General features: G+C 35.8%; 2 protein-coding genes across 4 annotated transcripts; both read right to left on the bottom strand.

The window, feature by feature from the left end:
* Nucleotides 1-393: 393 nt before the first annotated feature.
* Nucleotides 394-1,774, bottom strand: LOC131174712 (uncharacterized). The gene is made up of 3 exons (XM_058138498.1): nt 1,539-1,774; nt 522-1,058; nt 394-406 (listed from the first exon to the last, which is right to left on the bottom strand). The coding sequence occupies exons 1-3, from the start codon at nt 1,772-1,774 to the stop codon at nt 394-396; spliced, it is 786 nt and encodes a 261-aa protein (XP_057994481.1).
* A 6,314-nt stretch (nt 1,775-8,088) lies between these two features.
* Nucleotides 8,089-12,917, bottom strand: LOC110656102 (uncharacterized). Of its 3 annotated transcripts, none has more exons than XM_021812679.2 (7): nt 12,442-12,917; nt 11,677-11,993; nt 11,137-11,189; nt 9,494-10,967; nt 9,260-9,402; nt 8,884-9,073; nt 8,089-8,797 (listed from the first exon to the last, which is right to left on the bottom strand). In XM_021812679.2, the coding sequence occupies exons 2-7, from the start codon at nt 11,933-11,935 to the stop codon at nt 8,226-8,228; spliced, it is 2,691 nt and encodes an 896-aa protein (XP_021668371.2). In that variant the 5' UTR covers nt 11,936-11,993; nt 12,442-12,917; the 3' UTR covers nt 8,089-8,225. The 3 variants fall into 3 exon arrangements, with proteins under 3 accessions (XP_021668371.2, XP_021668372.2, XP_057994153.1); XM_021812680.2 differs by having other exon boundaries at nt 11,677-11,926; XM_058138170.1 differs by lacking the exon at nt 12,442-12,917 and having other exon boundaries at nt 11,677-12,430.
* Between the last annotated feature and the right edge of the window lie 957 nt (nt 12,918-13,874).

The following is a 13,874-nucleotide window of genomic DNA, read 5'->3' as shown; positions in this document are numbered from 1 at the left end:
AGAATATATATTTTTATAATAATATTTATAAATTTTTATATATTTTATTTTATATAAAATTAAATTAAAATTGTAGAGTTATTAAATTTTTGAAATATAAATTATTAACAAAAATAATTTTTTATATAGATTTTTAATTAAAATATATAAAATTAAACGGGTTTGAGTATTTTTGAGTACTAATAATCAGGTTTGGGACGTGTTTGAATTTTAAAAATATTAATCGGGTTTGGCTTCGAATTTGGATAGGGTGATTTTTGCGCGTACCTAACCCTTTGCCCTCTTTTAAAATGGCTCTTTATCAAGTAAAATGCTGTGTTATCCTAATAATATTTAAAAATATCAACACAAAATTAACCATTTATTTTTAAACTTACTTATTAAAAATTTAAATTAAAAGTTGCAACTAAGTACGCAACCAAAAAAAAATTATGTACAAAATATGGTTTTTACAAAATTTATCCAAAATATGATATGTGGAGTTTGTCCGCCCCATCCTTCCCAGGCACTGAAGAAGATGCCTGATGACGGTACTCTCCAACGGGAGAAGGCAGATCTTAAAGAGTTGAGCACCCAATTCTAAGTTATTTTTCTCAATAGCAGGTTTGAGAGAAGGAATTGATTCCCTAGTTGGTGCTGATTGATGATTATTCATGGTGGGTATCTCCATGCATTCATTATAACAAACTTGATCTCCGCATCCACAGATGGGTTGAACAGGCTGGAGAGAAGGAATTGGTTCCTCAGATTGATGATTATTCATGGTGGGCATCTCCATGCAGTCACTATGACAAACTTGATCTCCATATCCATAGATGAGTTGAACAGGTTGAAGAGAAGAAATTGATTCCTCTGATTGATGATTATTCATGGTGGGCATCTCCATGTAGTCACTGTAATAAACTTGATCTTCATATCCATAGATGGGTTGAACAGGTAGGAGAGAAGGAATTGGTTCCGCAGCTGGCACTGATTGATGATTATTTATGTTGGGCATCTCCATGCAGTCACTACAACAAACTTGATCTCCACATCTATGGATGGGTTGAAAGCCATAGCTATACGAAGAAGGGAGATAGGATTGGATTAGTGGCACATTATAAACAAAGCTATCACTGAATGTGTTGCTCACTGGTTGAGGATCATAGTTGAAGTTATGATTCGATGTGTTGTTCATTGGTGGAGGATCATGGACAAAGTTATTTAATATTGGAGGAGGAGGATAATAGGACCCGAAACTAATCTCGTTTTCCTTGAAAATCATCAAAGAATTATCATACTCTGGAGGTTGTGCAGTGGAATCATCAGTTTTTGGAATTTCTGTTTTAAATTTATAGTGGTTCCTCCATCTTCATTATTATTGTTTTTCTTTCTATCTGTTTTGGTTTTGTAAATCTTGCAAAGAACCCACAAAGAAATAAAGAAATATATCATCACCCTACTTGAATCGAATTGTTATCACCGTGCTTGGAGTTGCATAATTAATTTATCGATCATCAACGAAATTTATAAAAAAAAGGAAGAAATTTGATAAATACCAGCATAGGTTGCAATGGGTTTTTGTGTCTGGAAGTAGTAGCTGAAGAAACAAGCTTTCGATTAACCAAATACTCATGCATCTTCCAGTACGTTTTCCTTGCTTTAGCTTGCTTTCCTGAATAATAATCCAAAGACTTTCTGAAACCAATAGGATTTTTCTTATCTGGGATGGCTTTATCAATTCCTTTAGGCTTTCAAAATCCATGGCCTGCTCTTCGATTTGGTCTAGACCCATTTGGGTATCTTTTCTCCCTTGCAGTGAAAAAGTACCACTTGTTTTCTCTTAGTCTATTCAGTTTATAGATTTTTGCACAGTTTTGGAGATAAAACTGATGAATGAAATTGTTACTAATTTCAAAATTGAAGGGCAAAATTATAAATAAATATAATATTCAAAGATTAAATAATAATTTATATTTTGAAGAACTTAAATATATAATAGAAGCAAATTTCAGGGATTAAAATAGTTTACTTTTCAAAATACAAAGACCCAAATGTTAATAATGATAGAACTTTAAAGAATAAATAGTCAAATTTTTCTAAGAAAACACAGATGCATGCAACTTAATATACTAACTAGTGAGTTCTTGAGGGCTATATTTATACAAATCAACTTCTTGAATCCTGTTACGAGATAAGGGAAGTTTCTTGATTTTTTTCAGTAAATATTGAAGAATCAGCTCATCATCATGAGGTGTGAATCGATACCCAACTGGAAGCGAATTAACATATTTCTCATCATCATCACTACTGCAATTTGCAGCAACTCACTTGTTTTTATTCTGATTTTCCTCCATTATTTTTACTGCAAACACAAACTCAGAGAAGGGTTTTGATCGTCTTATCGATTTCTGCAAAATATATATATATATATATATATATATATATATATATATATAGTGTATGTGTGTGTGTTTTTTTTAAAAGTATATATATCGATTGTTTAGACCAATACCAAGTAAAAACAGGTTTCCTTCTCCTAGTAGAATAATGTTGCTCGTTGAAGAGGACAGACATTGAAAAACACTACAAAAGGATGATACAACGCTATTATCCATTAAATGGGTTTAATGATGTAAATCTGCGGCATACGTACATTGCATCTCTGCCTTCTCAACTTCAGCCAGAATTTCATCGCTCTCTCACTGCCACCAGACAGGAGCTCAACACAATTTTCATTGGTGAAATTCATCAGATTGCTTTAGCTTGTCTTGAAAAAATGTGTGACCAATAACAATTATTCAGAGATATTCTGGATAATAACAAGACTCTTCAACATGTCTGTCAAAAAGATTATTTGTCTATTAAGTGCAAACAGAAGAATTGCACTTGCAAGCCCAAGAAGAAACAACATCGGCAGAAATTCTTCCCTCCAAAATCACCATCATCCAAACATGGCAGAAGATCCACACGTTATTTTAAAAGGAGAAAACACGGGAAACAAGTCCAAAAATCAGACGAATGTTATATCTACAGAAAAAAGGGTCACTATGCTAAGAATTGTCCCAAGAATCCTAACAAGACCGCAAAGCTCATTCAACACATCCAATAAGTTAGTCATCTCTCTCTCGATGATCATGACATTGAATCCTTGTTCTCTGAATAAGATGAACTTAATGATGAGACAATCTTTGCCCTGGATGCACCAGATGACACTTGGGAATATCTCTCTGATACTGAAGAGTCTGATTCAGAATTAGACACCACTTACTCTTCCATTCTACAACTGGCCTAGCCACAGGCTCATTAAGTTGCTCTTATCCCTTTGACATCTGTCCAAATCCTTCCATCCAAATATGCAAGGTCTGTATCTGTTATAGCCTTTCTTAATACAAGAGCATATAAAAGCATGATGAACCCAACCATTCTGCCCCTTGAAGAATGGATTTCTTATTCTGAATACTTTAAAGCAGCTGATGGAAAAGTATTTGGAATGAGCCTCGTTTCTAAGAAGCCCATTGGTATTCAGTTCTTTTCCGACTATAACATTTGGACTAAAGTTATTGGGTCAGATCTTTTAGAAAAGGACATCCTTATTGGGTTCAATATTTACCAATAAGCCTAACACTTGAGAATCCTACCCACGGGATTAAAATTCAAAAGACACTTCAAACCTTTCACCACAACACCCAAACTATTTTCTCTCTTTGAAGCCCCTCCAAAATTCCAGCCCCAGAAGGACTCTCTTCTTCCTCTCTATGCTGATTCACACACAGAATTCCACCATCCTCATCCTTTGTAGAAAAGGCCAGAGTTTTTCATTCGCCTTCCATTCAAATTAAATGAAAATGTCAATCCTACCAAAGCTAGCTACCCTGGTATGAACCCATCCGACCTAGCTCTTGCTCAAGCAGAATGTAAACAGATGCTACAACAAGGCCTAATTGAGTCTACAACTTCTCCATGGGCATGCCAAGCCTCTTATGTTGAAAAAAGGTCTGAAATCCTTAGAAATAAGAAAAGACTTGTCATAGATTACAAGCCTTTGAACCACTTCTTGCAAGATGACAAGTTCCCATTGCCCAAAACAGAAGTCTTGTTTACCCAACTACTTGAAGCCCATATCCTTTCGAAGTTCGATTTAAAAGCTGGCTTCTGGCAACTGGGTATCCACCCAGAGGATAGGCCTAAAATTGCTTTTTGCATACTTACAGCCCAATACCTGTGGACAGTCATGCCCTTTGGCCTCAAAACAGCCCCTTCACTATTTCAAAAAGCCATGACCCGTATTTTTGAGCCCTTTCTCCACAGTACCTTGATTTACATAGATAACATCCTTCTCTTTTCCAAAGTTTACCAAGCCCACAAACAACTATTGGACCAATTCCAATCCATAGCTCAGGCTCATGGCATTATGCTTTCTGAAAGAAAAAGCTTCTTAACCCGCACTGAGATTGAATTCCTCAGCATGAAATTCTGTCAAGGAAAGTATCAGCCTAGCCCACACATTGCAGTCAAATTATTAAATTTTCCTTATACAGATTTATCAAGAAAGCAGATACAATAATTTCTTGGAATAATAAATTATATCAGGAGATTCCTTCCTCACGTCTTAGTTCACACCACACAACTGTCAAAATTGTTAAAGAAAGATGCTCCACCATGGACACATGAACAAACTGAAGCTATCAAAGCATTAAAAGCAGTGGCGCAAGATCCACCACTACTAAAGATTCCAAGTAGAGGCAAGAGAATTCTTCAAACAGACGCCAGTGATACACATTGGGGTGCTTTACTCATCGAAGTTCTCCATGGCAATAAAGACATCTGTGGATACGCCAGTGGAGAATTCAAATCCTCTGAAAAGCACTACCACTCAGTCTACAAAAAGATCATTGCAGTAAAAAATGAAATCAAGAAATTTGAACTCCATCTCATTGGACATCATTTCACTGTCCTTATGGACAGCTCTTCCTTCTCAAGAATTCTAGAGTTCAAGAATAAGTTCTCCTAGAGCCACAACTTTTAAGACTCAAAGACTAGTTTTCAAAGTATAAATTCACCGTTCAACATGTTAAGGGAAAACATAATCTGATTCCTGATCTCTTGTCAAGACCAAGTCCTGTACTCCTCCTCAACTCAACATCCTCCTTTCCCCTCATTTTCATAGCATTCTCATCCCAGACTCCGGCCTTCCTCATCCCATCTGTAAATAGTTTTCCTCCTAGTTGCTCCTCCTCCTTGAGTCTCTCACAAATCAGAGACTATGCCCACAATCACCTATTTCATTATCAGAGTGCAATGAATGCATTAAGAATGGTCCGACCTGCCACTTCTCATTTCCATTCAGACTATCCATTCCCCACCCGTTTTATCATACATCCTGACATGGACTTAATCCTTGAAGAACTTTGGTTCTTATGGTGTATGGTTGTCCTCTACTCTACTGCCATTGAAATACCTACTTTAGCACTTTATCAGTATGTCCAAAATACGGGTACTAGAACTCTACTGTCAAGGTTCTTGGAATGGTTCAAACCATTCTCTTCTTGGACATATAGTTTGAAAAGGCTAATAGATTTTCATGGCATAAAAGAAAGACCTATCTCCCATCAACACTCAGTAAGATCTCTTTTTATCATGCACCGACCCTTTTTTAGGTGCCCTGATGACTCTTATGGTCACAAAACTCTGAATATGAGTGGCACACATATGAAGGAACTATCACTAATAAATCTGTCATGGGACCCCTTAGACAACAACTTAGACTTCACTTATGTGAAATTAATGATTTCCACCCAACATTGGATACTGTTGTCACATGCACCTCTCTTGGTCCTCTCCTATCCACTCTTGGTGGACCCATTGACTGGACAGATCCAGCCTTTCAAGATTCCCAATACCCAATGGACATTAAAGAAAGAGAAGCAATAGCCAGTGCAGAACCACCATCACCAGAAACACGTGAACTATGGTACCACTCTCTTTATGGAGATGTAGATTCGGATAGCTCAGGCTACAAAAACAATAATTTGTCTCGATCTCCTTAAAAGAAGAGCTCATCACTACTGTCTCCCACTTAGTAGCTTTAATCATACCAGTGTGCTTTACTTTATGCTTTTGTAATTATTATGTTTGTCCAATAGTGTAAGCCTCTCCTCTATATAAGAGCAGGCTCTCTCAGTTTGTATTTAAGAGTTTGAAAGAAATAAACTTCTGTGTGTTTCCTAACATGAGTTTCTAAAGTTCTCTTTTCTTCTTCTGAAAATCCAAGAACGTATGATATTTTTTAATAAGCAGTTATATGTATGCTCTACACTTGCTCGAAAGGGATCCTGCGTATCAGAAATACATCTGTTATGATCCAATAATCTACGGTCCTCTTATTGTATGCTGTATGTTAGTACAAAAGGACTCCCAGCCTGAGAGTACCTAAGAGAGGGAAGCGGCATTAAGCATCAGTATAAGCACACAGTATATAGTCAGAGGGTCTCGGACCTTTATTGGTATCAGAGCCTGCTTAGTCTAAAATATCATATACTTCGCGGAAAAGAAAGAAGAAGAATACATTTCAGATATGAGTTGCCAAACACCAACACCCTCAACACAAACAGTAGTACAACAACCTTCTCCTTCTGAAATTGTAAACCTTTCTTCGTCTCTCTCTTTCTCCTCTCCCTTGCGAAGAACACTATCCTCTCGTATTGACAATCTGGTAGAGATTTCTACTCTCCTAGAAGATGCTCAAATCGGAGAATCTCTCCTCCCACTTCTCAGTCCATACAACATCTACAGACGATCTAATTCTCTCATACGAGGAATCAGATCTATCTTGAATTCTTGAAGGCCTTTACCAAAGTAATATGTCCAAACTTCTCGCATGGATCAATGTAGCCTTCATGCTACTACAACAGAACAATATGTTACTCTCAAGATTCCTCCTCCCCTAATTCCTGGGTGGAAGAATGAAGGATACTCTCATATTCATAATGTAAAATATGAGGATCGGTGGGTGTAGATTGTGGAGGTGGTGGTTCTGTTGTTCCCCTATGGCCAGTCTGAGAACTTTCTGATCTTGAAAGTAGTATAAACAATTGGGTATTTGTGCTACTTTTTTTTTAATTATTATTAAATATGGATATAGAGTTGTGGAAGTACTAGAAATACTAAGTAAACTATTTCTATATTATATAATTTTTTTTATTAACCACTTACGATCAATGGAATTCCTAATAGTGCGGTTAAGGTCTGCCTAGAATAAGTTTCGCACCATTTATGTTGAAATATTTTTTTTTTTTCATATTTTTTTTCTTGTATAATATTTCCAGTAGAATTAATCACTGGTCTGATTAGCGGCCATAGAAGGATGGATGGACGTTAATATGGGATACCCAAATTTTGATCATAGAGTTAAAAGAAAAAGGATAAAATTTCTGATAAAGTCTGACTTGTAAATAAACTCTTCAGAAGCCACAAATTGGTATTTTAAAGTATGGATTATAGAAAATTAATCATCTCTTACATTATTAATTAGTAATTAATTTTTTTTAAAAAAAAGTTGAACATTTTAATTTATTCTCTAAGATAGAAGGATTTAAATTTTAGCTATGATATATATTAGATGAAAAAAGTAATTTAAGATTATCAGTTTTTTACAGAGATAAAGATGAGTTAAGTTGGGAGTTTATGGCGAGCAATCCCTCGATCCCGAAGAAGAAGCTCAAGAGAGTCCCTCTCACGTATTAGCTTGTCCAAGAAACTTCACATTCTCTCAGTTTCCTTGCCAACAGTGGGGAAATAAGCATAATCGACGATTTTATGCGTTCATGTGATTTATATATCACCTGGAGTGACACAGATTGCAGTAACAGTGTTCTGCGAAATTGACTCACCCACCATGGATTTGGGGGGTAAATATATTTGTCCTTTATTGGCTCATTATCACCCAAGTTTACTGGATTTGCAGATTCTTGATCCCGGTCGGAAGGTCCATTGCTCTGTCAGTGATAACCGATAAAGAGTTCCTATATCCTCTTTTCATGATGTGTGAGTATTAATATACTGGAAATCTAAAAATTCACAATCCTGAATCTAACTAAAAGTACTCGATACACTCAGCAAACATATAATCGTATTTATCATGCTGGGCTTCCTGTCCATAATTTTTTGGTCTAATTTGGACCAAAGCAATATCTCGTTGGTGAAAAGATGTATAAAGAAATATCAATCGTGGGAAGTAAAAGTAACTACTCAAGAGCAAATTCTATTATCAATTCTTCCAAAAGACTATCGACCATCTCACTAACTGCATCTTCGGCATCTGTTCGGATATCCATCCATGTTCTTGATTTAGTCAAGTCCTTTACAAGAAGTTGCTCTAGTGTTTGTGAGGGTGCCAAGAAGAGGTTCCAATCAACATTTTTTATCACTTCCTGAGCTACACTTCCTGTCATTGTAGCTGGTAGAATTTTCGGTTTCATAAATGACAACCAAGGGGAGCATCTTAAGTACCACCGGTTTACATCTACAAGGACTTCATTAAGAAAGTCAAAGAGTAGCCAGTCATGACCACAGAAATGGTTAGGCCGCAAATATCTGTTATCAAGTAAGGACTGGTTATGGAGTTGTTCTGATAAATGGCACTTGAATGCAAGTTCATCCCAACTGAAGTGACAAGATTGTAAAACTGTACTAATGTGCTCGAACATGGATCTATGCCCTTCCATAAAAGTACTCATCTTCAAATCCGAAGGGAACTGATGATCAGCCAAGCAGCCTTCTTCCATACCAATTTGCAGCAGTCGTATTGATTGTAGAGCTGCATAAGTTTAGTTGTGAAAACTCAATGGCAAGTTTGACCAAATAATGATCAACAAATTTCGTTTCCCTGGTACAAGTGCTTACCAGAATGGGGTTCAGTGTTCGCAGGACTGATGATTTCTTCTGTCAAAAACTGATCAAGTACTGATACTGGACTTGGCTGCTCTTCTTTGTCTTTAATTGTGTCAGATTCTCTAAATATCTGACTCTTTAAAGGGCTTGTTGAATTATCATCGATTGAATATGTTGATGTCTGATTCTCCACAAGTGAATCCTGAAAAGGGAATTTTTTGTGTTAAGGTAAAATGCAAAAGGCCGATCCCAAATTTTTAGGATAAAGATTTAATTGAGTTGAAGGTAAAATGCAAAAGGGCACATTAAAGAACAGCAGCTCAACACCCAAAAAAAAATGCAACAAAAAGTAGCTTTCTAAACTACTTGAGAGATGATGACAGTTCACCTCTCTGGAAAGGCCCAGCGATCCACTTTTCTCACAGGTGTCCACTGTCTCAGTGCTTGGACTAACACCATCATTATATGAACTATCAGGTTTGGAGGGCACTCCAGGAGGAACAATTTCTTCTGAATCTCCATAATTTGTTTCTACAATATCCAATGGAACTTGCATAAGAATAGAAGCTGCTTATACAGAATAGAATACAAGCATAATCAAATATTAAATGACAACATTTACCTATAATGCTCAAATCATTATTAAGAGAATCAATATTTCTGCACTCCTGGTCATCTGGAAAAGGGCTGTATGAAATGTTTGGCCTTGTCTCATACATTTGTGGTTGTTTCTGCTTAATAGCCCATGGCAAAGCCTCTACATTCTGCTTCAATGGACCAGAGCTTATCCCATCCCAGGTTTTTATTTTCTGCTTCCTCAAAAATTTAGGATTTCCGATTTTTAATTCAGAGATGTGTACCCTAGGTTCGACATATACATTATGTTTGTTTCTCTTAGGATGCTTGACGGTTGACAAATGTGAGTTTTCATGGCCACTTTCACTGGTTGAAGCAGCTTCATCTCTAACAACAGGAACAAATTCATTCACCTTGTCCATCTGGTGTTTTCTCTTGACATTTATCGAAGATTTGGACATTCCTCCAAATTTAGACGAGGCTTTGTCAGGTGAGTTTCTATTGACAATGTCTACAGCTTTTCCTTTGCCGCATTGTCGAAAGCCCTCTAAGTCATTGATAGACTTCTGATGCGAAGGACCATCAGTTGGCATTAACTGCTGTTCTTTTCTGACTAGCCCCATAGCATGCATCAACTTTCTTCTCATTTGTTTGGCAAAGAATGCAGGTCTAACACTCTGCTGTACATTCCTTAAGCCATAATGAATATGTGGAGTGTCATGACTGATTCCATGATCTGCACAGTTTTGCAAGCTTTCTGGTCTAGGCCTGAAAACAACTATTTTCTCCAAGGGCTGAAAATCACCAGTTTCCTTGTGTAGGTTACCTTCTCTTGTATTCCTTGCCTGATGTTCTGATAATTCGGCTTTAGTGAAGGATTTATCCAGCTGCTTTTTTTCCTGAGAGTCTCTCAAGTCTTCAATGTGTTTCACCAACAGAGAATTGGGGTCTTGCAGGAGTTTTATGAACAAGTCCTTGTTGGAATTCAGAATCTCTAATGCATCCAAGAAGTGTTTAGACTGGTAACTTGTCCCATCACCGCTAAGTTGTTTTCCATCAATCAACTTCTGGTTTATAAATGCTTCAGTCGATTCTTTCATGTTAACTTGAAGATTGATCTCGTTAACTTGCTTATGCTGCGTGCTATTTGTAATTATACAATTGCAGACGCTTTCATTTTTAGGATGCAATAGCACTACTGCAGACACTTCAGAGTCTGAGGACTTTGAAGATCTTTCACCGTCAGCCAAATTTTGATGAGTAGGTTTTCTATGCTCCACAGTTGATACATCATAACAACCATAAATAGGTAAACGACGAGATCTACGTGAAGTCTTGATTGCTTTTCTATGGTTCCTTAATAAGTCATCAAGAAGTTGAGAATCAGATTTTGCATTTTCCACTTTAGCAGCCACAATCTTCTTTTTTATCTGCTGCTCAACGGACAGATTTGCTCCCTTGATTTTCTCCACTCTTGCATAACCAGAATCAAGAATCATAGATTTCTTGTCCAATACATCCTGAAATGAGTAAGGCTTCTAATCAGCATTTTAACACTCGAAGAAAAAAAACTATGGCAGGAAAAGAAATGGACTTCTAGGCATCCTTCCATTGACCCAGTACACATATTACGATGATTAACAGAAAAATGAGATAAATTTGAGGATAATATAGGTTGTCTATACTTACATGATTGTATTCATCTGAATGCAAATCAAGCTTATTCCCTATGTGTCCATCGCCTGTTCATAAGAAACAAAAAGTAAATTCATATTTATTTTAAAAACTATATTTGAGGGGCAAAAACAATGGATGTCTACCTCTACCTTTGGCTTATAAAACGTGTAATTCATAAGACCCAAAAAAAATGAATATCTACACCTATGACCAAAGATTACATTGACTGAAGAACAATAATGATTTTAAGTAAACCATTTCACTACCTTTACAACCAAAATCAAACATTAATGGTTGAACGGAATTCTGAAAATTTCATTATTCTGATTGAAACAACTTCACTAAAGTAATTATGCCAACAGAAAAATACCTATAATTTTTTTCCATTTTTTACAATCATTTACATAAAATTTTCTAAGGTCATCCATGATTATGCATATCCCAAAAAAAAAAAAAAAAAACCTAACAAGAATCAGCAGTATCATATTAAAACAACATTTGTAATAATTCTCGCATTTGGAGCCTAAACGATAGAAAACAAAGAATCCTTACCAAGAGCATCTCTGTTTAAGCTTCTCCTGTCAGTATCAGAAATCAGCTTCTTTGAGTGACGATGTCGAAAATGGAAGAAACTGATTAAACCATGTACACATCTAGACTTGTATTCTTCATAGGCAACTGGACTCTTTGGAATGGGACTCTTCGGCATAGGGCTCTTCGGCATGGGGCTCTTTGGAATAGGACTCTTCAGCATAGAGCTCTTAGACACGGGGGTCTTCAGCATATTGCTCTTAGGCGATCCCTTTTCCATGGCTTATCAGTCCGAAACATGCACCAATTGCAATCTCAGTAACGTGACGGCATCGAATCTGATAGTGATAACAGATACATGTGGAAGATAAAGAAACAACTATTTTAACAGCTTATATTCACACCAACATTAAAAAAAAAAAAAAAAGAGGATTTTTTTTAGGATTTATCCTCGAGTAGTAACAATCTTCGCTCAGCCCAATTCGAGAAATCAACACTTCTTGATATAGAATACTGTTCAAATTCATATTTTAAGCTTCCGTAAAATTTCCCTCAAAATTCAATAAAGAAGAAGAGTAACTCAAAGAAATAACCTTTCTCTTTTTGGCAAAGATTGCATAATAAACTAGAAATGATGAGACAGGCTATCATTTAAGGCAAGAAAAGACTTTATAAAAAAGCTACAGAGGCAATCAAACCAATGCTCAGGACCAATATTAGAATGACGAACCATCCTGTAAACAGAGAAAAACAGCACGATAGAAGGATAGAAATAGTTTTGTGTACCTGAGCCACTTCTTGAATTTGAAGAACCAAAAAGACTGAACCCTTTTAACAGTAAACTGGTCTTTTCACCTACTGAAGATGATCATATCTGTTTATGTTCTGTTAAATTAAGTGGGCACTTTCTCTGCTTTAAATTCTTGCTAGTAAAGAGCAGTAAAGAGAGAGAGAAAGTGGAAAGCCAAACCAAGAAAGAAGAAATGGAGATGTACTATAAATGATAATATTGACTGGAAAATAATGGTAGTATAACAGATACGTGACAATAAAGGAAAGCTTTCAAATGAAGCAAAACTCTGTCTTTGCCTTCCCATTTCCCTCCTTGTCTCTCTCTGGGTCGGCCGTTCAACATTTTTAACAGTCATCTCCAAGACTCAACGTTCAACATCACCCACAGAGTCTTCCTTGGATGGTTTTTAAATAGATAAAATGGTTGTCGTTTAGTAGATGAGAGAAGGGCTTTTATGAGTTTTTAATTTCATGGGAAAGAGCGTTTGTTGGGATTTTGTAGAGACGTAATTGTCTTGCGGGTTACAACATTGTCAGTCTTCTTATGTCCAGGATTAAAACCTGCACAGGCTATGTCGTTTTGTTTTGATTTTTTTTTTTTTAATGTGAATTTGGATTGCCGTCCTTATTATGGACCTATCAATTCTTTTTATTTTGAAATTTTGACTGTGATTGTGACAGCCCAATTCACCCCTACACTACCCTTCAAATGGGCTATCCCTTAAAATTTAAAATAAAATAAATTTAGGATAAATTAATTAACAATTAAATTAATAAAAATAAATAAAGTGATAAAAGTGTAGGATAATATAATTATAATATATAATAAAAATAAAAAATAATAATTTATTTATTAATTTATAATTTTTTTTATATTTTATAAATATTTTCAATTTAATGAATCAAAAATTAATTTATTTATATTAAATCAATCTATTAATCACTCATATTAAACACTCATTAAAATTTTTTTTTTTTTAATCGACCATCCCTTACTTGGAATACCATAAATTATTGCATGTGGTAGATGTACGCATCATTCAGTCATTAGTATTGGCCAATTTCTATGACCCACACCTACTCTGAAATTTCCCCCCTCAAATTGCACCCATGATTCAGCCAATAGTATTGGTCAATTTCTATGACCCACACCTACTCTCAAATTGCACCCGTAAATATCATCCCCACCAAGCAAAATCTGCATAAAAACAATAATAATTTATAAAATTTCAAAATTATTTATATATATTTATTATAATTATATTTAAAATTATAAAATTTAAAATTTGAATTCCAATTATCCTTCATGACTCTAATGGCTTTTTACCATCTGGGAATGAGAATCGAATGTGTCCACCACATCTTGGGCGGTTGGCATTGGGATCCTTCGGTCGGACAGGACCAGGGGAACGAAATACTAAGGACCA

Source organism: Hevea brasiliensis, chromosome 16 (genome assembly GCF_030052815.1).
Source record: "Hevea brasiliensis isolate MT/VB/25A 57/8 chromosome 16, ASM3005281v1, whole genome shotgun sequence".
Lineage (NCBI taxonomy): Eukaryota > Viridiplantae > Streptophyta > Magnoliopsida > Malpighiales > Euphorbiaceae > Hevea > Hevea brasiliensis.
Note: the sequence above shows the minus strand (reverse complement) of the source record. Positions and strands in the feature narration are given on the sequence as shown.